This window comes from Moschus berezovskii, chromosome 20 (genome assembly GCF_049115385.1).
Source record: "Moschus berezovskii isolate FMDL1 chromosome 20, NW_MosBer_1.0, whole genome shotgun sequence".
NCBI lineage: Eukaryota > Metazoa > Chordata > Mammalia > Artiodactyla > Moschidae > Moschus > Moschus berezovskii.
In genome coordinates this window covers 68,050,265-68,075,067 of record NC_142479.1, presented here as the reverse complement: position 1 = coordinate 68,075,067, position 24,803 = coordinate 68,050,265, and the positions used below count along the sequence as shown (strand labels likewise).

The 24,803-nt window shown below is 48.0% G+C and overlaps 1 protein-coding gene across 2 annotated transcripts; it reads right to left on the bottom strand.

Annotated features, from left to right (window-relative positions):
• Positions 1-6,840: 6,840 nt before the first annotated feature.
• LOC129544753 (protein CD300H-like) lies at positions 6,841-15,424 on the bottom strand. 2 transcript variants are annotated; one of them, XM_088829367.1, is made up of 4 exons: positions 15,186-15,424; positions 12,110-12,466; positions 10,452-10,506; positions 6,841-7,767 (listed from the first exon to the last, which is right to left on the bottom strand). In XM_088829367.1, the coding sequence occupies exons 1-4, from the start codon at positions 15,223-15,225 to the stop codon at positions 7,635-7,637; spliced, it is 585 nt and encodes a 194-aa protein (XP_088685493.1). In that variant the 5' UTR covers positions 15,226-15,424; the 3' UTR covers positions 6,841-7,634. The 2 variants fall into 2 exon arrangements, with proteins under 2 accessions (XP_088685493.1, XP_055264641.2); XM_055408666.2 differs by having other exon boundaries at positions 10,452-10,590; positions 15,186-15,411.
• Between the last annotated feature and the right edge of the window lie 9,379 nt (positions 15,425-24,803).

The window sequence follows — 24,803 nt, the reverse complement described above, 5'->3', positions numbered from 1 at the left end:
TCAGTCCCTCCAATGAACATCCAGGATTGATCTCCTTTAGAATGGACTGGTTGGATCTCCTTGCAGTATAAGGGACTCTCAAGAGTCTTCTCCAACACCACAGTTCAAAAGCATCGATTCTTCGGCGATCAGCCTTCTTCACAGTCCAACTCTCACAACCATACATGACCACGGGAAAAACCATTGTCTTGACTAGACGGACCTTGGTTGGCAAAGTAATGTCTCTGCTTTTTAATATACTATCAAGGTTGGTCATAACTTTCCTTCCAAGGAGCAAGCGTCTTTTAATTTCATGGCTGCAATCAGCATCTGCAGTGATTTTGGAGCCCAAAAAAACAAAGTCTGACACTGTTTCCACTGTTTTTCCATCTATTTCCCATGAAGTGATGGGACCAGATGCCATGATCTTTGTTTTCTGAATGTTGAGCTTCAAACCAACCTTTTCACTCTCCTCTTTCACTTTAATCAAGAGGCTTTTGAGTTCCTCTTCACTTTCTGCCATAAGGGTAGTGTCATCTGCATATCTGAGGTTATTGATATTTCTCCCAGCAATCTTGACTCCAGCTTGTGCTTCTTCCAGCCCAGCGTTCCTCATGATGTACTCTGCATATAAGTTAAATAAGCAAGGTGACAATATACAACCTTGACGTACACCTTTTCCTATTTGGAACCAGTCTGTTGTTCCATGTCCAGTTCTAACAGTTGCTTCCTGACCTGCATACAGGTTTCTCAAGAGGCAGGTCAGGTGGTCTGGTATGCCCATCTCTTTCAGAATGTTCCACAGTTTATTGTGATCCACACAGTCAAAGGCTTTGGCATAGTCAATGAAGCAGAAATAGATGTTTTTCTGAAACTCTCTTGCTTTCTCCATGATCCAGCGGATGTTGGCAATTTGATCTCTGGTGCCTCTGCCTTTTCTAAAACCTGCTTGAACATCTGGGAGTTCACGGTTTACATATTGCTGAAGCCTGGCTTGGAGAATTTTGAGCATGACTTTGCTAGCGTGTGAGATGAGGGCAATTGTCCGGTAGTTTGAGCATTCTTTGGCATTGCCTTTCTTTGGGATTGGAATGAAGACTGACCTCTTCCAGTCCTGTGGCCACTGCTGAGTTTTCCAAATCTGCTGGCATATTGAGTGCAGCACTTTCACAGCATCATCTTTCAAGACTTGTAATAGCTCAACTGGAATTCCATCACCTCCACTAGCTTTGTTAGTAGTGATGCTTTCTAAGGCCCACTTGACTTCACATTCCAAGATGTCTGGCTCTAGGTCAGTGATCACGTTATCGTGACTATCTTGGTCGGGAAGATCTTTTTTGTACAGTTCTTCTGTGTATTCTTGCCACCTCTTCTTAATATCTTCTGCTTCTGTTAGGTCCATACCATTTCTGTCCTTTATCGAGCCCATCTTTGCATGAAAGTTTCAGCTTAACAAACACATAATACTCTACATAAAATAGGCAGCCGAGGATTTACTGTGTGAAACAGGGAACTCTGCCCAGTATTCTATAATAACCTATATGGGAAAGGATCTGAAAATGAATACATGTGTGTGTAACTGAATCACTTTGCTGTACACCTGAAACTAACCCAACATTGTGAATCAAATAAACTCTAATGAACCTTTTTAAAGAGACTTTGAAAACCAAAACATGGAAATAAAAAATTAAGTAATGAACACATAGGCAAAATCAAAATGTGAAATTACACTTCGGAAAGATTGCTTGATTTTTTTTGGCGGGGAGGGAATTGATCATTTACTGGTCTTTCTCATGTAGTAAAGAGCGTATCGATAAACCTCACCTCCCTCCAGCTACCTTTCCCACGAATCAGAAGGAAAACAAACGGCATGTGTGCACGTTCAGTCGCTCAGTCGTGTCTGACTCTTTGCAACCCGCTGAACTGCAGCCCACCAGGCTCCCCTTTCCATGGGATTTCCAGGCAAGAATACTGGAGTGGGTTGCCATTTTCTTCTCCAGGGGATCTTCCTGAGCCAGGGATCGAACCCGTGTCTCTTGCATTTGCAGGCAGATTCTTTACCACTGCGCTACCTGGGAAGCTCAAACAAACTGACCAGAAGCATATCATAAATGATGGTGTCAAAACCCATACCCAGATTTCCCTAGCCCAACGGCCCAAATATCTCCTCACCATATGGTGACTCTGAAAGGGAAAGAGCCGGGGGCCAGCAAGAGGGAGAAGCACAGCCATCAGACCCAGGAATCAGAATGGGAGGTTTGTTGGTCACCATGGTAACCTCAGTTGAGAAACCTGATGTGTTTCCTATACCCTCTCCACCCACCAAGATCTCTCCCTTCTCGCTAACTTCCCCAGGGTATCTTCCTTTCCAGAAAAACGTTTCTTGAGCTGAAAGTAGGCTCCTGGCTGTGCTGATTGGTTGGAGAATCAGCATGGGCAATGACAACAGTAATTCAGGAAATGCATCTGGTTTTCTGTAGCGGTTCCTGGTGTGATGGTTAACTTTATGCATCAACCCGACTGGCCACAGAGTGCCCAGATTGAACAACTCTGGAGGTGTGTGTGAGGACGTTGCCAGGTGAGATTAGCATGGGAAGGGGTGGGCTCAGTGAAGCAGGCTGCCCCTGCCCAATGTGCGTTGTTGATGTTGTTCAGTCCCTAAGTTGTGTCCAACTCTGCGGCACCATGGACCGCAGCACGCCGGGCTCCTCTGTCCTTCACTGTCTCCCAGAGTTTGCTCAGATTCACGTCCACTGGGTTGGTAAGGCCATCCAACCATCTCATCCTCTGCCGCCTCCTCCTTTTGCCTCCAGTCTTTACCAGCATCAGGATCTTTTCCAACGAGAAAGCTCTTGGCATCAGGTGGCCAAAGGATTGGAGCTTCAGCGTCAACGTCAGTTCTTCCAGTGAATATTCAGGCTTGGCTTCCTTTAGGATGGACTGGTTGGATCTCATTTGATCTGCCAGTGTAGGCGGGCATCCTTTAGTCGGTCTGATGAAGTTAGCCTGACAGGTGGAGGAACAAGGTATTCAGCCCTTCCAGCCTGGTTGCTTCCTATCCTTGGCACTTCTGCTTCTCAAACTTTTGAACTTGGCTTGAATTATACAGGCAGCAGATGGTGGTATTCCCAGGTGAGCCAATTCCTTAAAATACATCTCTTCATATGCAAACATCTCCTATTGTTCTGTTTCTCTAGAGAGTGTTGACAGACATAGGTGTGTATCTGGCCCTGTGGGAATTTACTTCTTCAACTCTCAAGTCTGCACGTGAAGACCTAACTCAGAAAGATTTCCTTCGAGGACTTGACACAGGGATCCCAAACCTCTGTGAGGGAAATAAAGCTGATACTCCTGATCCACTCCCCTTCAAAGAGCAATTGCTTGGCTTTAAGCTCAGGCGGTAAGAATCGCCTGCAAAGCGGGAGACCTGGGTTTGATCAATCCCTCAGTTGGGAAGATCCCCTGGAGGAGGGCATGGCAACCCTCCTACGGAGTGACACCCCCCACACACAGACATCCCCCAGAGCTGATGAACTGTTTGTGTTTCAGGGGGCTAGAGAGACATGCAGAGCAAAAAGCCAAAATGTCAGGTGGGGCATTAAATAGCATGGGAACCAGCCACAGAGTGAACTTGATAGGGACGGAGCAAAGGGACAAAGCAGGGCTAAACAGTTACCCCTCCAGGGACTGTAAGTAGAAAATGAATGGGCGGTGGGTGGGTGAGAGTGAAAGTCGCAGTCCTGTCCGACTCTTTGTGACCCCGCAGACTATACAGTCCATGGAATTCTCCAGGCCAGAACACTGGGGTGGGGAGCCTTTCCCTTCTCCAGGGGATCTTCCCAACCCAGGGGTCGAACCTAGGTCTCCCACATTGCAGGGGGGATTCTTTACCAGCTGAGCTACAAGTCTTGTAAGTTGATGATTACTCATGAAAGCAGGTTAGCTTAACCACAAAACCAAGCAGGCTTGCTTAGCAACAAAACCATGCAACAGAAGCTCCCCAAAATAAAACGATGGTGGCATGAGCCCCACATCCTGTCCAGTGAGCTCAGTAATTAATGATCTCTGCACACATAAAAAAACAATAATTAGTGGACCTGGCGTGACCGTGTGGAGACAAGAAAACTCCACTACTCAACCTGGAGGGGGAGCTGATGATGGAAGCACTGCATCTACTCGGGGAAAACAAAGTTCTTCTCCCCCTCCCCACTTTTCTTTTGATTATAAAACTGTAGCCCAGTAAGTTCTCAGGCATGATATCTCTCAGCCACCCTTTTGTAAACCTCACAAGCATCCTATTCTAATAAATCATTTCTTATCTACTTCTTTGCCCTCACTGAATTCTTTGCATTGAGACATCAAGGACTGTGGTACCAGAGCTCTTTGGAGCCCCCTGGACGACACCTAACAGTTTAAAATTGGGTCTCTCTTTCACCAGGGAAAAATATAATTAATAAAAAGTTGTATGCCTAGTCGTTCAGTTATGTCCGACTCTTTGAGACCCCAAGGACTGCAGCCTGCCAGGCTCCTCTGTCCATGGCAATTCTCCAGGCAAGAATATTAGAGTGGGTTGCTATGCCCCACTTCAGGGGATCTTCCCAACCCAGGGATCAAACCCAGGTCTCCCGCATTGCAGGCGGATTCTTTACCGCCTGAGCTTAAAGCCAAGTCATTGCTTTCTTCGAAGGAGAGTGGATCAGGAGTATCACCTTTATTTCTGTCTGGGTTTCAGGGTCTCTCCAAGCTCCACAGAAACCTGGGGAATAAGATAGATACTTTATAAAATAAAGCCTTTTATTTTATGAAGCTCTAGAGTCTTAAAAAAAGGAGAGATGCCAAAAGATTACAAAAATTGCAGTGTATTTTAAATGCGCCAAGTTCACAAATTGACTTTCTGTTACACAAACGGCCATAAAGTAGAATTAATTGGGCTATAAAATGACTACTGGATTAAAACTTAATTTGCTGATTCAAGTTCGTGTGCCCGAAGCACAGTGAGGCCAAACAAACTAAAACGTCAGAGGAAAGGAAGTTTCATTGCAAGAAGAGGAGGTTCATACCCTAGAAGGCCTTGAGTTCCCTGAAAGACTTCAGCAAAGCATTTTTAAAAGCCAGGTTGAGGAGGGTGGTCACAGGGTCCCCCACAATCTTCTGATCGGCTGATGAGGAGGAGCAGGGGGTGTCACAGGGGTTCCGTCTACCAGTCCTGAGGTTCCAGGAGGCCTGGGGCCAGGTGCTCATGGTCATCTTCCCTTTGGTGGGGGGTTTTCACCTCTGCAAAACAGCTCAGAAAATGTGCATCAAATACTATTACCTAGGTACTTCAGAGAGGAGCTAAAGCAGAGGATAAGGGGGAAGGCCTGACCACCCCACACACACACCCACCCTGGGAAGGCCCCATAGGGTCCTGCTCACTTACACATCTACTGGTGGTTTGATAGGAATAGCAGCTTCCCTCACTCACAGGCAATACAAGGAAACCGACGGTCTTCAGCACTTCGAGTTCCAAGCGAGCAGACATGTCCAGCAGGGGGCGCTGGGTCTCTTCACTCCTCCCAGAGAGGAAGAAATCCAGAAGAGCAGTTAGGGAGCTGCTGTTCAGGGAAGCTGAAGTCCTGGACTGGAATCAGATGTGTCTTTATCTTTCTTATCTGGGTCTATCCCCTCCCTGGGGAACGGGTCTTTAGGACCTTGATCAACTCCAGTCCGAACTACCCACTGGGCCCCAGACCCCTGGTTGCACCTTGAGCCCTGGCCCTGGAACCCCTGGATGTCTGGGTCCATGTCTGGTTGGTCCCAGGGTGGGAAGGTGACCCTTACTCAGACAGCTCAGGCTGATGACAGGGAAGGGGCTGTAGGACTCAGCCTGGAGAGGAACGACTGTCAGGATGCAACGGTCTTGTTCTGATACTCACGGCGGCCAGGATCAGATTCAGCAGCTGAGAGGCACTCCCATTAGAGTAGAATTGTTCGCACGTCCTTGAAGGAGTGACGCTCTGCAAGAGGTCATTAGCACCATATGGTGGTGGGCTGAAGAACTGCCACACGTATGTCCTGGTGTGTGCCGACTTGCCTCAGTCGTGTCCGACTCTTTGCAACGCCGTGGACTGTAGCCCACCAGGCTCCTCTCTCCATGGGATTCTCCAGACCAGAATACTGGACTGGATTGCCTGCCCTCCTCCAGGGGATCTTCCCGACCCAGGGATCGAATCTGCATCTCTTATGCCTCCTGCATTGCAGGCGGGTTCTTTACCACTATCACCACCTGGGAAGCCCAAGTGGTTACCTTCTATTTTTGCCCTTGAGGTCAGGAAATAGAGATGCTGCAAGCTTTCATCCACCCAGCAAGCCTTCCGACTGACCTGTGGCTCAGACACGGGGGATGGGTCCCAATGAGGTAAACTGCACCTCTACCGGAGCTCCCACCTCCCAGAGAGCAAGAGGCTCTATTTCATGGAAACTGTGAGGCTGGCTGACTTAGAGGGGGTCACCCAACTGGAGAGAGAGGGTCTTCACAGGCCCTGCTCCTTCTTGACCCAAGCCTTTGCCTCTGTTCAAACCGTCCACCTTCCCCCCGTCACCAGCCGGAAGCTCTCATCTGAGAGGTCGTCTCTGCCCTCCTGTCATCCCACCCTCTGAATTATGGTCTGTTTTTTTCTCTATAAGGCTTAGTTTTTTATGTGAACCATTTTTAAAGTGCTTATTGAATTTGTTACAACATTGCTTCTGTTGTTTATGTTTTGGTTTTTTGGCCATGAGGCATACGGAATCCTAGTTCCCTGACCAGGGATCGAATCCACACTCCCTGTATTGAAAGGCGAAGTCTTAACCACTGGACCACCAGAGAAGTCCCCACAATGCTTATTATAAACCAGTGTTATATCTTTATTATTTTTTTAAACTCCCATTAGAATATATACAGGAGAAGGCAATGGCAACCCAGTCCAGTACTCTTGCCTGGAGAACCCCATGGACAGAAGAGCCTGGTAGGCTGCAGTCCATGGGGTCACGAAGAGTCGCACACCACTGAGCGACTTCACTTTCCCTTTTCACTCTCATGCATTGGAGAAGGAAATGGCAACCCACTCCAGTGTTCTTGCCTAGAGAATCCCAGGGATGGCAGAGCCTGGTGGGCTGCCGTCTATGGGGTCGCACAGAGTCGGACACGACTGATGTGACTTAGCAGCAGCAGCAGAATATATACTCATGTTTTAAAGATTGCTCCCTCCCCGACACCTAGAAACATGCCAGGCTCTTTGTATTTGGCGAGTGAATGAAGAAGAGTTGAGAATGTACACTTGGGGGAAAGCAGGTGGACGAGACGGCAGAAAATCAGGCCCCGGGGTCCCCTGATGAGCAGTGGTGCTGTGCCTGGGGCTCCCTCCTAAGGAATGAGGGGTTCTGGGTGCCCTTGTGAAATACTCTCCCCGGTTCCCCCCAGCCAAGCACCAGGCAGGTAAACATCAAATAGACACTTGTATATGTGATATATCTCATTGAAATTTTAAAGTATTTTTTCCTTTTTTTATCAAGTCTCTGGCTATAAGGTGAAAAGTGACATGAAGTTCAAGGTCAGAAGTTCTCCTCTAGGCTGGGTGGCTGTGTCTCTTGACAGGATATTGATGGCGGGGGGACAGGGCTGCGGGTTGTCTTGGTCAGACCGGTTCTGTCCCCCCACAAACTGCCCACTGAGGCCTGTTGACCCAGAGGACGGCACCGAGCATGCCCAGGAGCAGGGGCACCTTCAGGAAGACCAGGAGCAGGAAGTGGGCACTGCCCAGCAGGGACCTGTAGGAGGATGTGGTGACCGGTGGTGAGTTCCTGCTTCAACAGGAGGCCCATCCCCCATCTTCCTCTGCACTCGGGTCCCGTGGCCTCAAATCCCAAAATCCAGGTCAAGTCTGGTTGGTATTGAGGCTAGACAGCCCCACGGTGAGAGCCACAGATGCCTGTCCTTCAGCTGGGGAATCACGCTTGAGAGTCAGGACCCAGCAGACGCGGGAGGGACAGAGAGGAAGAGAGACGCAGGAACCTTGGCCTTCGGAGCCCACGCACTGGCCCCTCGGTCATCAGCTCCCAGGAACTCAGCTCTGCTGGGACCACTTTGGAGGATGAAGTGTCCCCTCATCACCCTCCTCACTCAAATTCAACACTTCATTCAAACTTTTAAAAAATATTTATTCGTTTGGCTGCACTGGGTCTCAGTAGCGGTATGCAGAATCTTTAGTTGTGGCAAGTAGAATCCTAGTTCCCTGACCAGGGATTGAACCTGGGCCACCTGCGTTGGGAGCATGGAGTCTCAGCCACTGGACCACCGGGCTTCCCCACTCATCCGTAACATCCGCGTGGGAGAGCATCTGTTCTGCCTAAATGGTTCCGTAATCACAACGATCTCAACTCCAAGCTCAGCTGATGGCCAGTTCTCTCACCTCCGGGTCCCAGGACCTGCCCTCACTCCAGCTCCTCACAAATGCTGCGTCCTCTCCTCATCTCTGCTTAATCGCTCCACCTCCCCGACCCTCCGCCTGGCTCCCAGCCTAAGGTGGCCCTCCAGGGTCACCTGCAAGATTACACTGGGCTCCTGTGGCCAACACTGTTGGTACCCCCCCTCGTACCCTCTTTGCCCACATGAGCTCCTGGCCGCTTGGACAGAACTGAGCCCATCAGTGGTTTCCCACATCCTTGGCTTGAGGGCAAGCTCTGGTTTTTGGGGTGTGCACGGCTTCCTGTACCAAGCAGGCCAGACGTGCTATAGAGTCCTCTGCCTGGACACTCCTCCAGGCTCCTTCTTGGTGGGGTCTCCTGCTTCCTTCAGGTTTCTGCTCAAGCATCACTTTTTCTGAGAGGCCGTCCCTCACCGCTCTGTATGCAAACCGCCAGCCTCTCCGTCTTCTCCCACCATGAGGACCAGTGTGTGTGGCCCACCACCCCGGCTTCCCACCACGCTGTGGGACTGTCCCGTCCCAGGGGACGCCCCACAGAGGCTCTCTGAGGGGGCGTGAGCCCCGTTGCTCTGGTGACACCTCTTTCACGGATGTCTCCTTCACTGGCGTTCCCTGCTTCCCTGTTCCCTCACCATTATTCCTGGGATCAGCTCGCCAAAACGTGTCTTAGGATCGAGTTTGAACAAACCTAAACTAAGACAATGTCTTGGCCATTTGTTTTCACTGAGCACCTTGGTAGCCTTCATCATGCCCCGTCATCTTCCCACAGAGCTCTCACCCTATCCTTACACACCCGCTTCTTTCTCTTCACAGTGATCGCCGTTAACTGACGTTTCCTCTATTATCTATCACCTCTCCACCCACCTCTATTATCTATCATATATCCACCCTTCCTGCCACATATCCCCATCTCTACCAACTATGCTCTGTATGGATCTATCAGTCATCCATCATATCTATCTATAGTCATCTAGATAGGTATCATCCATCCATCTACCCATCCACCCACCCATCCATCCATCCACCCATCCACCCACCAGTCCACCCATCCACCTAGCCATCCATCCATCTGTCCATCCATCCACCCATCCACCCACCCGTCCATCCATCCACCCATCCATCCATCTGTCCATCCATCCACCTAGCCATCCATCCATCTGTCCATCCGTCTGTCCATCCATCCACCAATCCACCCACCCACCCATCCATCCATCCATCCACCCATCCATCCATCCGTCCATCCATCCGTCCATCTATCCATCCATCCATCCACCCACCCATCTATCCATCTGTCCATCCATCCATCTGTCCATCCGTCTGTCCATCCATCCACCCATCCACCCACCCATCCAGCATCCATCCATCCACCATCCATCCATCCACCATCCATCCATCCACCACCCATCCATCTGTCCATCCATCCATCTAGCCATCCATCCATCCACCCATCCATCCATCCGTCCATCCGTCTGTCCATCCATCCATCTATCCATCCATCCACCCATTCATCCGTCTATCCACCCATCCATCCGTGCATCCATCTGTCCATCCACCCACCCACCCATCCATCTATTTGTCTGTCCATCCATCCATCTGTCTGTCCATCCCTCCGTCCATCCATCTGTCCATCCATCCATCCATCCGTCTGTCCGTCCATCCATCCATCCATCAGCCATATCTAGCTATCCTTCCTTTCTATCAACTGCGCTCTATCTACTCCTCTGTGTGTGTGTATCTTCGTATCTATCGATCATCCATATCTACCTATCTATCTATCATCCATCTATCTTCTTATCGATCTTGCCATCGTCTAAAATCTACCCATTTGAAAGAAACTTCCATGAAAGCACAACCTTGCCCGTTAGTTCACAGCCATGTTCCTAGCCTTTGGATCAGTTCCTGGCACACAGCAAGTAAGTTAAATGTTTGTTGACTGGTGACTCAGTAAGAAAGCCTGTGTCTAGGAAGCCCTACCCTAGGGAAGAAGCCGTGAAGATGTCAGAGGACACCAGGAGGCATGCACCTTACCCTTGCTGCTGGCTGAGTGATCCAGAAGTCTGTGTAGAGTTGCTGCTACTGGAGGCTGTGACGGAGGGTGGAGTGACGAGCAGTGGAGGGTGAAGAACGGTGTCCTGTCCACGACTCTCCCCAGCCAGTTGCCTGTCACCTGCATGGTTCCCAGTCCACAGAGGAGAGGGAACCCACAGAAGGGGCAGGACAGGTGTTCTGGGACCATCACCTCCTCATGCTCAGACCCAGGCCTGACCAGCGTATAGGAGTATCTCCACCCAGCTCCATCCCAACCTGTTCTGCATGCAGGTGGACACAACCAGGACCAGCGTCATTGCCTCTAGCATTAAGCATTTTCCTTTTCCTCGCCTCGTTGAAAACAGGAGCACATGAAGGTCAGCACAAGAGATGGACCTCAGGTCCCACCCCCTAGCCAGTGCATCTACATACTACCTGGCAGAAGACAGTAGAGCGGAAGCTACTGAAGCCTGAGTGTCCTAGAGCCTGTGCTCAGCAACCAGAGAAGCCACTGCCAGGAGAAGCCTGTGCACTAGAGCTGGAGGGATGCACCCGCTCGCCACACGTGGGGAAAGCCCGTGTGCAGCAATGAAGATCCAGCACACCCTTGAATAAGTAAGTAAATATTTTAAAAATATTCTGTTAGTGGTCCCCCAGCCTACTTCCACCTTGTCCGGTCCAGGGGTTTGTGGGCTCCCTCCTGCCCATGACTCTGAACCTTCTTGTTCAGAGTCCAGAAGGGAAAGGAGCAGAAGCAGAGGGAGGCTGAGGGGACAGAGAGCATGCCAGACGGCAGAGACACAGCACTGACGCACAGCACAGGCCATGCGCACAGCATGACGAGTGCAGCACTTTCACAGCCTCATCTTTTAGGATTTGAAACAGCAACTGGAATTCCTTCACCTCCACTAGCTTTGCTCGTAGTGACGCTTCCTAAGGCCGAGACAGGGGCCAGAGGCTTGGGGGCTCCCTCTCGGGCTTTCCCATGCCTACCAACCACTCCCCTGGGCCCCCAACCCAGTTCCTGGTACCTCTGGGAAATGGGTTTTCCCTGGGTCAGCAGAGCGGTCAGAGGCCGAGGAAAGGCCCAGAGGAGGAGTTGGGGCTGGGGCTTGCCCTTCGGGATCACGCAGTCAGAGGGGTGAGCCTGGCAGGCTCGGCCATCTCTGAGCCTGGGCCACTCAGGGCTCCTGGATGAGGATCTGGGTTGTTGAGAGGCCCCAGTTCTGCCAGCGGAAGCCAGGGGAGAGTGAGAAGAGAGTCTTTTGGAGTGGATGCCCCGCCCCACCCCCACCCACACACACTGTGCCCCGTGAGTACAGGGAGACGGCAAGAGCCCCTTAGTCCTGATGGATCCGGGATAACAGCAGGCCCCTCCCCCGCTACAGCCTCAGAGTCCCCGAGGCCCGCAGACACTGTTAGGGCCCGGTGTGGTAGCAGGAACCCGGGTGTCCCCCTCACTCTCACACCCGCTTACACACTCACACTCTCACACACAGGACACACACTCACATGCACGCGACACACTTGGCCCTGAAGCTCTGGCACACAACACCAGGCCCAGTTCCTCTCCCCTGGGCTGAGATTTCCTGGGACGCCCCTGCAGAGCTGAGCTCAGATTCTTTCACCACCAGTACCAGAGAAAAGGAGGGTCTTACCTGGGGAGACAATCACTTGAACCTGGAAAAAGGGATCAGGCAGGAAGCCGAGGAGTCCTTCTTCCTTCAGAATCGTCGCAACCCCACACCTGTATTTCCCTGCATCGTCTGCAGTGAGGCTTTCCAAAGTCACTGTGAAGGCGAGATCCTCCGGATGGTCCGTGATCGACACCCGGCCGCTCTTCACCTGCACTTCGGACCCACTGGTCTGCACAGAGGGCTGCCAAAGCGGGAAGCACGGCTGTTTGCACCAGTATTTGTGAAATGATCTGTATTCCTCCTCGTAGCGACACTGCACGCTCAGGGAGTCCCCCACGGTTCCCGTCACGGTACTGGGGCCACTCAGGGACAAAGAGCCTGGAAGACACAATCAGTCTTGTCTTCATCCTAAAGAGCCTGGGCCAGAGGAGCCTGGGGGGTCAGGTCCTCTGGGAGCCTGGAAGTCACCCTGAAGCCAGAGGAAGGAGGGGTCAGAAGCCAAGGAGGCACCAGGTTAACCCAGTGTGAAGGTCGGGCAAGAAATGGTTTTGGCAAAGTGCCAGACATCTGAGAAAGAATTGTGTATGTAATATTCTTGTGTGTGTGTGTGTGTGTTAGTCGCTTCAGTTGTGTCTGACTCTTTGCGACTAACAAGCTAACAAACTGACTAACAAACGTGTGAAGGAGGCCAGGACTCTGATGATTGTTGTTGTTTAGTCGCTCAGTCGTGTCCAGCTCTTTGCACCCCCATGGAGTACATAGCCCGCCAGGCTCCTCTGTCCATGGGATTCTCCAGGCAAGAATACTGGAGTGGGTTGCCATTTCCTTCTCCAAGGGATCTTTCTGATCCAGGGATCAAACCCGGGTCTCTGTCATTGCAGGCAGGTTTTTTACCATCTGAGCCAGCAGGGAAGCCCAAATAGTCTACTTACTGATCACTTATCTGTCTGTCTATCCAGCCATCCAACCAACCATTCAGGCAATATACTCTCACTACAGATTGGGAGCCTTTTGCTTTTGTTTAATGTTCAATTTAACATAAAAAATACATTTTTTGCTTCTTCATTAAAAAAAAATTTTTGGCTGAGCTGCCCAGCTTGCAGCAGCTTAGTCCCCTACCCTGCCCCAGGAATTGAAACCAGGGCCCTCAGCAGGAAAAATGCCGAGTCCTAACCACTGGACCGCCAAGGAATTCCCACTTCTTCACCTTTAATACCTTGAATTTGGACACTTTATTTCCCAGCAAGTCCATGTGGCCAACTGACCTATATTCTGCAACGGAACGCTGTCTACTTCTCCCACCAACATTCCCTAGTGCAGTGGTTCCCAAGCAGCAGCAATAGTCCCCTCGGGAGATACCTGGCAATGTTTGAAGACATTTTTGAGGGTCACCATTGCAGGGCGGGGGGATGGGGAGAGAGAGGGTGTGAATTGCTACTGCCATCCAGTGGGCAGAGGCCAGGGATGCTGCTAAACATGTCTCAGTGCACAAGGCACTCCCCCACCACACACAGCGATGCACCCCCCATGTCAGCAGTGCTGAGGTCCAGCAACTTTGCTGGAGGGGGCAAAATGCCCCAGCTGGAAGACCTCCACATTGAGGCTTGGGACTCAAAGCGAGCGGGGGGCAGCCTCGCTGAGCCTTCTCGGTGCATCTGCTGCTGGGCTCTGCAGGCGCTGTTCTGTCTGATTCTGACCACGAGGATAGGAGGGAGGGGAGGAACGGGGCGTGGGAGGAGAGCGACTTCTGGCTTGGACTCTTGACATTTGACTCTTTCAGTTGCCTGGGCCCCACCCTTCAAGATCTGGGGCCCCACTTCCTCAGATGTGGAGGGAAAACGTGAGGGAACGTCCTAGAACCTCCCTGCCCTCTGATGCTCCTCCAGACCCTGACCCCGAGCCAGCGTGAGCGGCTCCCCCAGCACCCCCTAGAGCAAGCTCCCTGCCCCTCAGAGCCTCAAAAAGAAACCTTGACTTTTTCTCTCAGACCAGGATGACCACATTCCCAGCAGTCTTACTTTCCAAGGGCCCACAAAGCAAGAACATCCCCGCCCTGCCCCACGCGCCCCCACCTGGGGCCAGCCCAGACTCCCAGAGAGGCACTGGGCCCACAGTGAGTCAAGGCCTCCATACACAAAGGAATATTCACTAGGGGACTTAGAAGTAACTGACATTGTACAATTAAAAAGACAGATGCCCTTGGATATAAAAGTATTTAGTTTGAATCTTGACTATGTCTTTTATATATGTGTGTGTATATATATAGATATAGATATACACAAACATATTTATCTACTTATTTTGCTGTGCTGGGTCTTACTTGCAGCATGCAGGATCTTTAGTTGCAGCACGTAGGATCTAGTTCCCTGACCGGGGATGGAACCCGGGCTCCTTTCATTGAGAGAACACAGTCTTAGCCACTGGACCTCCAGAGAAGTCCCTTGGGTTTGTGTGTCTTTATGAACTGATTTAGAATAAATTATCTGCACCTCTATGAGTTTGCCTCTCTTTTTCTAAATGTATTTATTATTTATATTATTTATTTAATACAATAAATAATATTTATTAATTAATGCATAAATAATACAATTAATTTTATATATTTATTATTTTTTAAAAATTTTTTACAATGTTGTTAGTTTCTGCTGTACAGCAACATGAATCCATTACATGTCTACATATATCTCCTCCTTTTCAGCCTCCCTTCCACCCTACAGTCTCTTGTTTTAATAAGAATTAAGGACTGGATTAAGTAACAGGAGAAAATCTTGTCTAGTTGATTTGTCCAATTAGTGTTAGTTCTCTGCTCCCCCTGCCCTTCTCTCTGGTGTATCAGGACGACATTCCTGGTTTTAATCATGCTGGGGATAACGACTCAAGTGGCCAGATATAAACTTAGGGCTCAGCACGTACTGTCTGTGTGGGGAGCAAGCTTTACGTCTCACACTCCTCCTTTCCCAGGGAGCAAATACGCTGAACTGGGGTTTCTACGGGCACATCTCGCCGTTTCCTTCTGCTTCTCCTTCCCATCACCACCCTTTGCTCACGCCGTTTCTCACCGTGACTCGCCCGCATGAACTCCCCCAGCCCCGCTCACCTGGGACGCAGAGAAGCAGCAGAGCCACCAGCAGCCGCATGGCCCGGTCCCCCGGTGATCTCTCCAGGCTCCTCCAGAGCCTGGCACCTCCTCACCCAGTTCCACTCACTGTTTCCCTTTTCTGCTTTTCTTGGCACTTTTCTGCTTCCTCTGTCAGCCTCCTAGAGCTATTCTCAGTCAGAAAATGAGGGAAGCTGGGGCCTTGGGACGTGAGATAAGGATGCCGAAACCTTGTTGAAAGTCATTCTCACGCAGCACATTTGAATGTGCAGTTTCAGTTTCTGTTCCTTGTGAAGATGACGCCCTTCCCATTCCTTGCCTGTGGTTGATGGGCCCATCACCCCTTCTCTAAATCAGTACTGCCCAGACAGCCACACCAGTCTCGGTGAAATTCCATCTAGATTTTCTGAGAAAGTCCTCCTCTTTGTCACGAGAGCCCGTTTCCTGTGGCTGGCACGGGCCGTCCCATCCCGTGTGATCAAGCATTGACTAAGCCTTGTCTGGACACAGTCAGCTGTTTGCAGGGCCCAGTGCAAGATGAAAACATCCTCATTCTGGAAATATTAGGAATTTCGGGAGTGGTCTAGTGGCTGAGATGCTGTGCTCCCAATGCAGGGAGCCCAGGTTTGATCCCTGGTCAGGGAACTAGATCCTACATGCCACAGCTAAGACCCAGTGCAGTCAAATAAATCAAGAAATATTTTTAAAAAAATTTTTTCAAGACGGTGGCAATGGAGTATCAGCCAAGCATGTGGCCCTTCTAAGTGTGAAGCCTGGTGATGCTACACCGGCTGTACCCCTGTGAGGTTGACACTGTCTTGGCCCTTGATGGCACAGATCAAGGGCCTCCGGGAGGACAGTGAGGCCGCCAAGGATGGAATGGAGGAAGGTTAGTTGGACAAGATGTCAGAGAGAAACTCAAGAGTGAGGTGGGGACCTTGGAGGGTTTTGAGCAGAGGAGTGGCATGATCCCATGTTTGTTTTCAAAGCATCGTCTTGCTGTTAAATGGGGAACAGGGACCTCCCTGATGGTCCAGCGGTTAAGTCTCTGCCTTCCAATGCAGGTGGTGTAGGTTCAACCTCTGGTTGGGGAGTTGAGACACCACCTGTCTTGTGGCCAAAAACCCAAAACACAGGACAGAAACAATATTGTAAAAAATTCCGTAGAGACTTAAAATCTTTTTAATAAATGGAGACCAGACCGCCCCCTCCCCAAGAAAAAGAAATGCAAAAAGGCAAAATGGTTGTCTGAGGAGGCCTTACAAATAGCTGAGAAAAGAAGAGAAGCTAAAGGCAAAGGAGAAAAGAAAGCTATATCCATTTGAGTGCAGTGTTCTAAAGAAAAGCGAGGAGACATAAGAAAGCCTTCCTCAGCGATCAATGAAAAGAAACAGAGGAAAACAACAGAATAGGAAAGACTAGAGATCTCTTCAAGAAAATTAGAGATACCAAGGGAACATTTCAAGCAAAGATGGGCACAATAAAGGACAGAAACGGTATGGACCTAACAGAAACAGAAGATACTAAGAAGAGGTGGCAAGAATACACAGAAGAACTATACAAAAAAAGATCTTCATGACCCAGTTAACCACGATGGTATGATCACTCACCTGGAGCCAGACATCCTGGAATGTGAAGTCAAGTGGGCCTTAGGAAGCATCACTACAAACAAAGCTAGTGGAGGTGAAGGAATTCCAGTTGAGCTATGTCAAATCCTAAAAGATGATTCTGTGAAAGTGTTGCACTCAGTATGTCAGCAAATCTGGAAAACTCAGCAGTGGCCACAGGACTGGAAAAGGTCAGTTTTCATTCCAATCCCAAAGAAAGGCAACACTAAAGAATGCTCAAACTACCGCACAATTGCATTTATCTCACACACTAGTAAAGTAATGCTCAAAATTCTCCAAGTCAGGCTTCATGAACCGTGAACATCCACATGTTCAAGCTGGATTTAGAAAAGGCAGAGGAACCATAGGTCAAATTGCCAACATCAGCTGCATCATCAAAAAAGCAAGAGAGTTCCAGAAAAACATCTATTTCTGCTTTATTGACTATGCCAAAGCCTTTGACTGTGTGGATCACAACAAACTGTGGATAATTCTGAAAGAGATGGGAATACCAGACCACCTGACCTGCCTCCTGAAAAATCTGTGTGCAGGTCAGGAAGCAACAGTTAGAAATGGACATGGAGGCGACGCAGGCGCAGACGCGAAAGACGCCCGGCTCCAGCGGCGCAGGCGCAGACGCGAGAGACGCCCGGCTCCGGCGCAACCGACCACGTGCAGAATCGTGGCTGAGATGAGCTACCCCGCGCCCAGGGTTAGGGCGGTGGCCGAGAGGAGCTGTACCACGTTCAGGAGGCGGTGGCTGCTTGGGCACCGGAGGGCCGAGAGGAGCTGATCCACACTCAAAGCAGGAGGGGCGGCCTTGAGGAGATACCCCTCGTCCAAGGTAAGGTACAGCGGCTGCGCCTTGCTGGAGCAGCTGTGAAGAGATACTCCACGACCAAGTGGAATATAAGAATCCAGTGTTCTGGGGAGGAAGGAACAAGATGGCGGAGGGATAAGACGGCGAGACCACTTTCTCCCCCACAAATTCATCAAAAGAACATTTGAACGCGGAGTAAAGTCCACAAAACAACTTCTGAATACTGGCAGAGGACATCAGGCTCCCAGAAAAGCAGCCCATTGTCTTCTAAAGGAGAGAGAAGAAATCCAGCTCCACCCACCAGAACACTGACACATGCTTCCCTAACCAGGGAACCCGGACAAGTCACCCGTCCAACCCCACACACAGCGAAGAAACTACATAATAAAGAGAACTCCACAAACTGCAAGAAGAGGGAAAGGCCACCCCAAGCAAAGCAATATAAGCAAGATGAAGAGGCAGAGAAATACCCAGCAAGTAAAGGAACAAGATAATTGCCCACCAACACAAACAAAAGAAGATATAGGGAATTTACCTGATAAAGAATTTCAAATTTTGATGGTGAAAATGATTCAAAATCTTGAAAGCAAAATGGAGTTACAGATAAATAACCTGGAGAAAAGGATTGAGAAGATGGAAGAAAGATTTAATAAGGACTTAGAAGAAATAAAAAAGAGTCAATATACAATGAATAATGCAATAGATGAGATCAGAAACACTCTGGAGGGAACAAACAGTAGAATAACAGAGGCAGAAGACAGGATAAGTGAACTAGAAGATAGAATTGTAGAAATAAATGAAACAGAGAGGAAAAAAGAAAAACGAATTAAAAGAAATGAGGACAATATTAGAGACCTCTGGGACAATGTTAAACGCTCCAACATTCAAATCATAGGAGTCCCAGAAGAAGAAGACAAAAAGAAAGACCATGAGAGAATACTTGAGGAGATAATAATTGAAAACTTCCCTAAAATGGGGAAAGAAATAATCACCCAAGTCCAAGAAACCCAGAGAGTCCCCAACAGGATAAACCCAAGGCGAAATACTCCAAGACACATATTAATCAAATTAACAAAGCTCAAACACAAAGAACAAATATTAAAAGCAGCAAGGGAAAAGCAGCAAATAACACATAAGGGGATTCCCATAAGGATAACAGCTGATCTTTCAACAGAAACTCTTCAGGCCAGAAGGGAGTGGCAAGACATACTTAAAGTGATGAAAGAAAATACCCTACAGCCCAGATTACTATACCCAGCAAGGATCTCATTCAAATATGAAGGAGAAATCAAAAGCTTTACAGACAAGGAAAAGCTGAGGGAATTCAGCATCACCAAACCAGCTCTCCAACAAATGCTAAAGGATCTTCTATAGACAGGAAACACAGAAAGAGTGTATAAACTTGAACCCAAAGCAATAAAGAAAATGGCTACGGGATCGTACTTATCAATAATTACCTTAAATGTAAATGGGTTGAAATTTTCAAAAAGGCTAGGAAACAATTCTCATAGCCGTCAATAGTTCAGTGTTGAGTTCATGAATAGTTTTTAAAGTTTGGGACAAACTGTAGTATTTGCTATTTGAAGTACTATTTGTAATTGGCATATTACGATGTAACATTGGTCTTCATTTCCAACTTAAAACGCCTAAAAATGCCTAACAGGTTTTTAGATTTGTGAATTTTAGTTGAAATGTATTTTACGATGTTACTAAACCTGCAGAAATATTGAAATATTTCAGAGAACTTATTCACTGTACATTTAATTTATTTTATTTATAAAAGTTATGAACTGTAGAAAGTTTTACTTGTTGGGTCAAATGCTTGTTGCTTCAAATGCTTGTTGCATTTGAAGTGCTAGTTACAAGAAAATCAAATACCTTCAATGTATAAATGCTATTAAGTTTTTAAAGGACTCTGGAGTATAAGTAAGTTTGTTTAAAGAAATTTAGTCTGTTCAACTTGAAAAATAAATAAATAAAAATTGGATTATTTGATTTAAAATAAATAAATAAATACCAAAAAAAAAAAAAAAGAAATGGACATGGAACAACAGACTGGTTCCATATTGGGAAAGGAGTATGTCAAGGTTGTATATTGTCACCCTGCTTATTTAACTTATATGCAGAGAACATTATGTGAAATGCCAGGCTGGATGAAGCACAAGCTGGAATCAAGATTGCTGGGAGAAATATCAATAACCTCAGATATGCAGATGACACCACCCTTACAGCAGAAAGCAAAGAAGAACTAAAGAGCCTCTTGATGAAAATGAAAGAAGAGGGTGAAAAAGTTGACTTAAAACTCAACATTCAGAAAACTAAGATCATGGCATCTGGTCCCATTACTTCATGGCAAATAGATGGGGAAATAATGGAAACAGTGACAGACTTTATTTCAGGGGGCTCCAAAATCACTGCAGATGGTGACTGCAGCCATGAAATTAAAAGACGCTTAGTCCTTGGAAGGAAAGTTATGACCAACCTAGACAGCATATTGAAAAGCAGAGACATTATTTTGCCAACAAATGTCTGTCTAGTCCAAGCTATGGTTTTTCCAGTGGTCAGGTATGGATGTGAGAGTTGGACTATAAAGAAAGCTGAGCGCTGAATAATTGATACTTTTGAACTGTGGTATTGGAGAAGACTCTTGAGAGTCCCTTGGACTGCAAGGAGATCCAACCAGTCAATCCTAAAGGAAATCAGTCCTGAATACTCATTGGAAGGGCTCATGTTGAAGCTGAAACTCCAAAACTTTGGCCACCTGATGCGAAGAGCTGACTCCAGACCCTGATGCTGGGGAAAAGATTGAAGGCAGGAGAAGGGGACGACAGAAGATATGATTGTTTGGCATCAGTGACACAATGGACATGAGTTTGAGTAGGCTCTGGGAATTGGTGATGGACAGGGAGGCCTGGCAAGCTTCAGTCCACGGGACTGGCATGTTGCAAAGAGTCGGTCATGACTGAGTCACTGAACTGAACTGAGTAGACTGTTCAGATGAGGAAGGGGTCTAACATGAGAACTGGGAGACCAGTTAGTCTGCAAAAGTCCAAGAGTTGATGATGACTGGCTCTCAAATTAAGAGCAGGGGAGGGAGTGGTTAGATCCTGGAGATCGGTATTTTGAAGGAAAGATATTTTAGCAGATCAGATATGGCATTTGAGCAAAAGAGAGGCATCAAGAGTATCGCTCCAGTTTGGGGAACAATGGGAGGAGTGGAATCGAAATAAACTGAAGTGGGAAAAGCTGGTTTGGGGATGAAGATCCTAGTCTGACTTGTTTTGTTGTTACTCTTGTCTTTAAATTTTTTGGCTGGGCTGCAGAGCATGTGAGATCCTAGTTCCTTGACCAGGAATTGAACACAGGCCCCCCTGCATTGGAAGCACGGAGTCTTTACCATTGGACCATCAGGGAAGTCCCTGATTTATGTTTTAAGATGCCTGTCAGTCATCCATTATGGACCAAACATCTGTGTCTCCTTCCAAAACCCAGCCTCTAGGTGACCTGACCCTCCTGGGGGAGGCAAACAGGTTAGATGAGGTCATGAGGGTGGGGCCCTGTTCTGACAGGACGGTGGCCTTATTACAAGAGGAAGACTTCCCTCTCTCTCCCTCCATCTCTCTCTCGTTCTTTCTCTCTCTCTCAAAAAGATAAAAGCAGAATTTAGTGAATTTTAATACAGAAAGGCAGTAAAACCATGAACAAACCCAAGGGCTGAACTTTTGTGGAGTGGGAAAAAAAGACAACACATCAGAGGGATTAAAAAAGAGAATATTCCCAGATAAAGAGAAAATTAAAAGACTCTCACAAGGGCGTTTTGAGAAAAAAAATTATTTACAAGTATGCTTATAAACTGAGATTAGACCAGCAATTTTCTAGGGAAATATACATTACCCAAGCTTACTACAGATGAAATAGAAATCTTCAAAATTCTGTAGAAAGGGCTTCCCTGATAGTTCAGTGGTAAAGAATCCTCCTGGCAATTCAGGAGACACAGGTTCAATCCCTGGTCCTGGAAGATCCTGCGTGTCCCGTGGGCCACGACTACTGAGCCTGTGCTCTAGAGCAGCGCTCGCAACAAGAGAAGCCACAGCAATGAGGAGCTTGTGCACTGCCACTGGAGCATAGCCCCCACTCTGCAACTGAAGAAAAGCCCGTGCAGCAAGGAGAACAGCCAAATAAATAAATAAAATGATTTTCTTAAAAATGCTGTGGAAAAATCTAAGAATGTTACCAAGGAACTATCTAGTCCCTCCAGTCCCCACTCCAACCCTCAGAATGATGAACAAACCCCAGTGATCTGTCCTTCCAAAGCTTCAAGGAACAGATACTTCCAACACTATGGAAACCACTCCAGGCTGTCGAGAAAGAAGGAACACTCTGGGGTGAAGTCAGCATAATACTGATATGACAACCTGACCAAGAGAACACTTATGAGAAAGAAAATATAGTCCAATCTCATTGATAGGCATTGATGTAAAGGCTCTTATATTTAAAAATCGAAGATTAAAAAAAGAATGATACAATATGATCAAGTTTGATTCATTCTAGGAATCTCAGGAATCTAGGAATCACAGGAGGGTGATTCATACGGGAAATATGTTTGTATTGTTAATCACTTTAAAATTCTATTGAGAGATAGAAATATAAGTAAATGGAAAGGTATATGTCTTTCAACGCCATGGACAGAGGGACCCGGTGGGCTACAACCCATGGGTTTGCAAAGGGTCGGACATGACTGAGTGACTGATCACACACACACATACACACACACACACACAACTCTTTCAATACCGTGAATGTGTGTGTGTGCCAAGTGCACTTCTCTTCCCTCTTTCAGTCCCATCTTGGTTCTGACCTAGAGTCGATCACGGTCAGGAGGCTGGGGGCACATCAAGCCTAGCGATGCCTCCACCTCATCCTACTAATCCTCTTTAGATGTCAGTCCTCATGCTGTTCCCGCCTTTGGTAAATATCTATGCACCTCCTTCTTAGCAGTTAGAGGGACCCTCATTTCCTTTATCAAGAAGAACAGTTGTGCTATGGATCAGTCTGGGACCTAATTTTTTTAAATGGTTCTTTCAATTTTATTTTTTAATTGAAGTATAGCTGATTTATGATGTTGTGCCAATCTCTGCTGTACAGCAAAGTGATTCAGTTATACACATATATAATTTATATGTATATATATATTCTTTTTCCCTTATGGTTTATCACAGGATATTGAATATAGTTCCCTGTGCTATACAGTAGAAAATACTTGCTGTTTATCCATCCTACAAAAAAAAAAAAAAAAACAGTTTACATATGCTAAACCCACACTCCCAGTCCTTCCCTCCCGAACCACCCTCCCCCTTGGCAACCACAAGTCTATCTTCTGTATCTGTGAGTCTGTTTCTGTTTTGTAGATATGTTTATTTGTCCCATATTTTAGATTCCACATGTAAGTGATTGATGGTGTTGTTCAGTTGGTAAGTCATGTCTAACTCTTTATGACTCCATGAACTGCAGCACACCAGGCTTCCCTGTCCTTCACTATCTTCCTAAGTTTGTCCAAACTCATGTCCATTGAGTTGGTGATGCCATCCAGCCATCTCATCCTCTATTACCCGCTTCTCCTCCTGCCTTCAATCTTTCCCAGCATCAGTGTCTTTTCCAGTGAGTCAGTTCTTTGCATCAGGTGGCCAGAGTTTTGGAGCCACAGGATCAGTCCTTCCAGTGAATATTCAGGGTTGATTTCCTTTATATATGAAATCATACGGTGTTTGTCTTTGTCTTTCTGGACACAGCTCCCATCACCTGCTGCAAGTCATCTTCTCAAAGAGTGGTGCCCTTTCCTCCTAATATATAAAATGCAGAAGTAGGTGCTGACAGGGGGAAATGAATCAAAGACAAGTGCAAAGGAGATTCAAGCAGCTTCACTTAAACCTTAAGGACATCCAGGGTGTCCACTCTTGACCTTGGCTTTGCATCCTTGAAGGGTATTGAGCATGTGTTACCACCGAGGATGGGAGGCTGGACCACGTGGCTGCTCCTGGCTCTGCTCCTTCTCGTCGTCCCAGTTGAGTGGGGCGGGTGCTTCAGACACTGGGGTGAGTGAGGTTGGGCAGGAGATCACGAGGGCCTGTCCTGGCTTGCAGATAGGCAACTTCTTACTGTGACCCTGTCTGTGTGGCTATGCAGAGAGGGAGTCTGGATCTCCAGGGAATTCTCTCTAACAGGCTCTTGAGGAAATCCACACTGGAACTTCTGACTGTGCGCACAACATCAACTTCCCTGATCATTCAGAGGAGTGTTAGCACCTGCCCAGGACCCCACAGAGCCTCATTCCTCTGGCCGTCTCCCCACTCAGGCGGAATCAGCAACCATGTCCACTGCTTGAAGTTATATCCACTAGGAAAAAAAGTTCCCCTCTTCCATGCTTGGTTTATGGTGGGTTTCTCAGCCTTGACACTGTGGACACTTGGGGCCAGATCGTTCTTTTTCGTAGGGACCTTCCTGTGTTAAGCAGCATTCCCGGCCTCTACCCACCAGATGCCGACTGCACCTCCTCCCCCAGTGATAATCAAAAATGTCTCCAGACCCAGCCTAATGTCCTCTGGGAGCAGGGGAAGGGGGTGATGGCAAAACACCTCTGTGAGAGCCCCTACGTTTACCCAAGTGCTGGAGCTATTCACTTACGGGAGGTTCAGCACACCACACAGAACCATCTGATCCAGCCGCGTGCCTTCCTTCTGCGGTCCACTGATGCCCCAGATGACAGGATCTGGTCTACTCATGAATGCGACCAGCTGGTGCCCCCAGGACCTGCCTGGTCCCCATCTGATACAGAGAATTTCCTCTTGACTCTTGATCTGCAATGTTCTCAGGATAGGAGATGCCTTGGCAAACAACACAATCTGTAACGTCTCATAAACACTGTAGCAGAAGAATACACATTGTGCCAGGAGAATGCTGCTGCATGTGCCACTGAAGGACGAACAGGAGTCCCAGCTGGCTCCCAGGCGGAGGGGCCTTGACGGGGATGCTGGGCAGAGACTGGTGTAAAATGAGCCAGGACGCAGGGGCCTGACTGCATTGTTGCAGTAGTGCCGGAGTGCCTAGACTGTTGTGTGAGCTTTGAGAATATCTCACCCTGTGAAAATCATGGTGAGGTGAGGTGCTTAGTTGCTTAGTCATGTCTGACTCTCT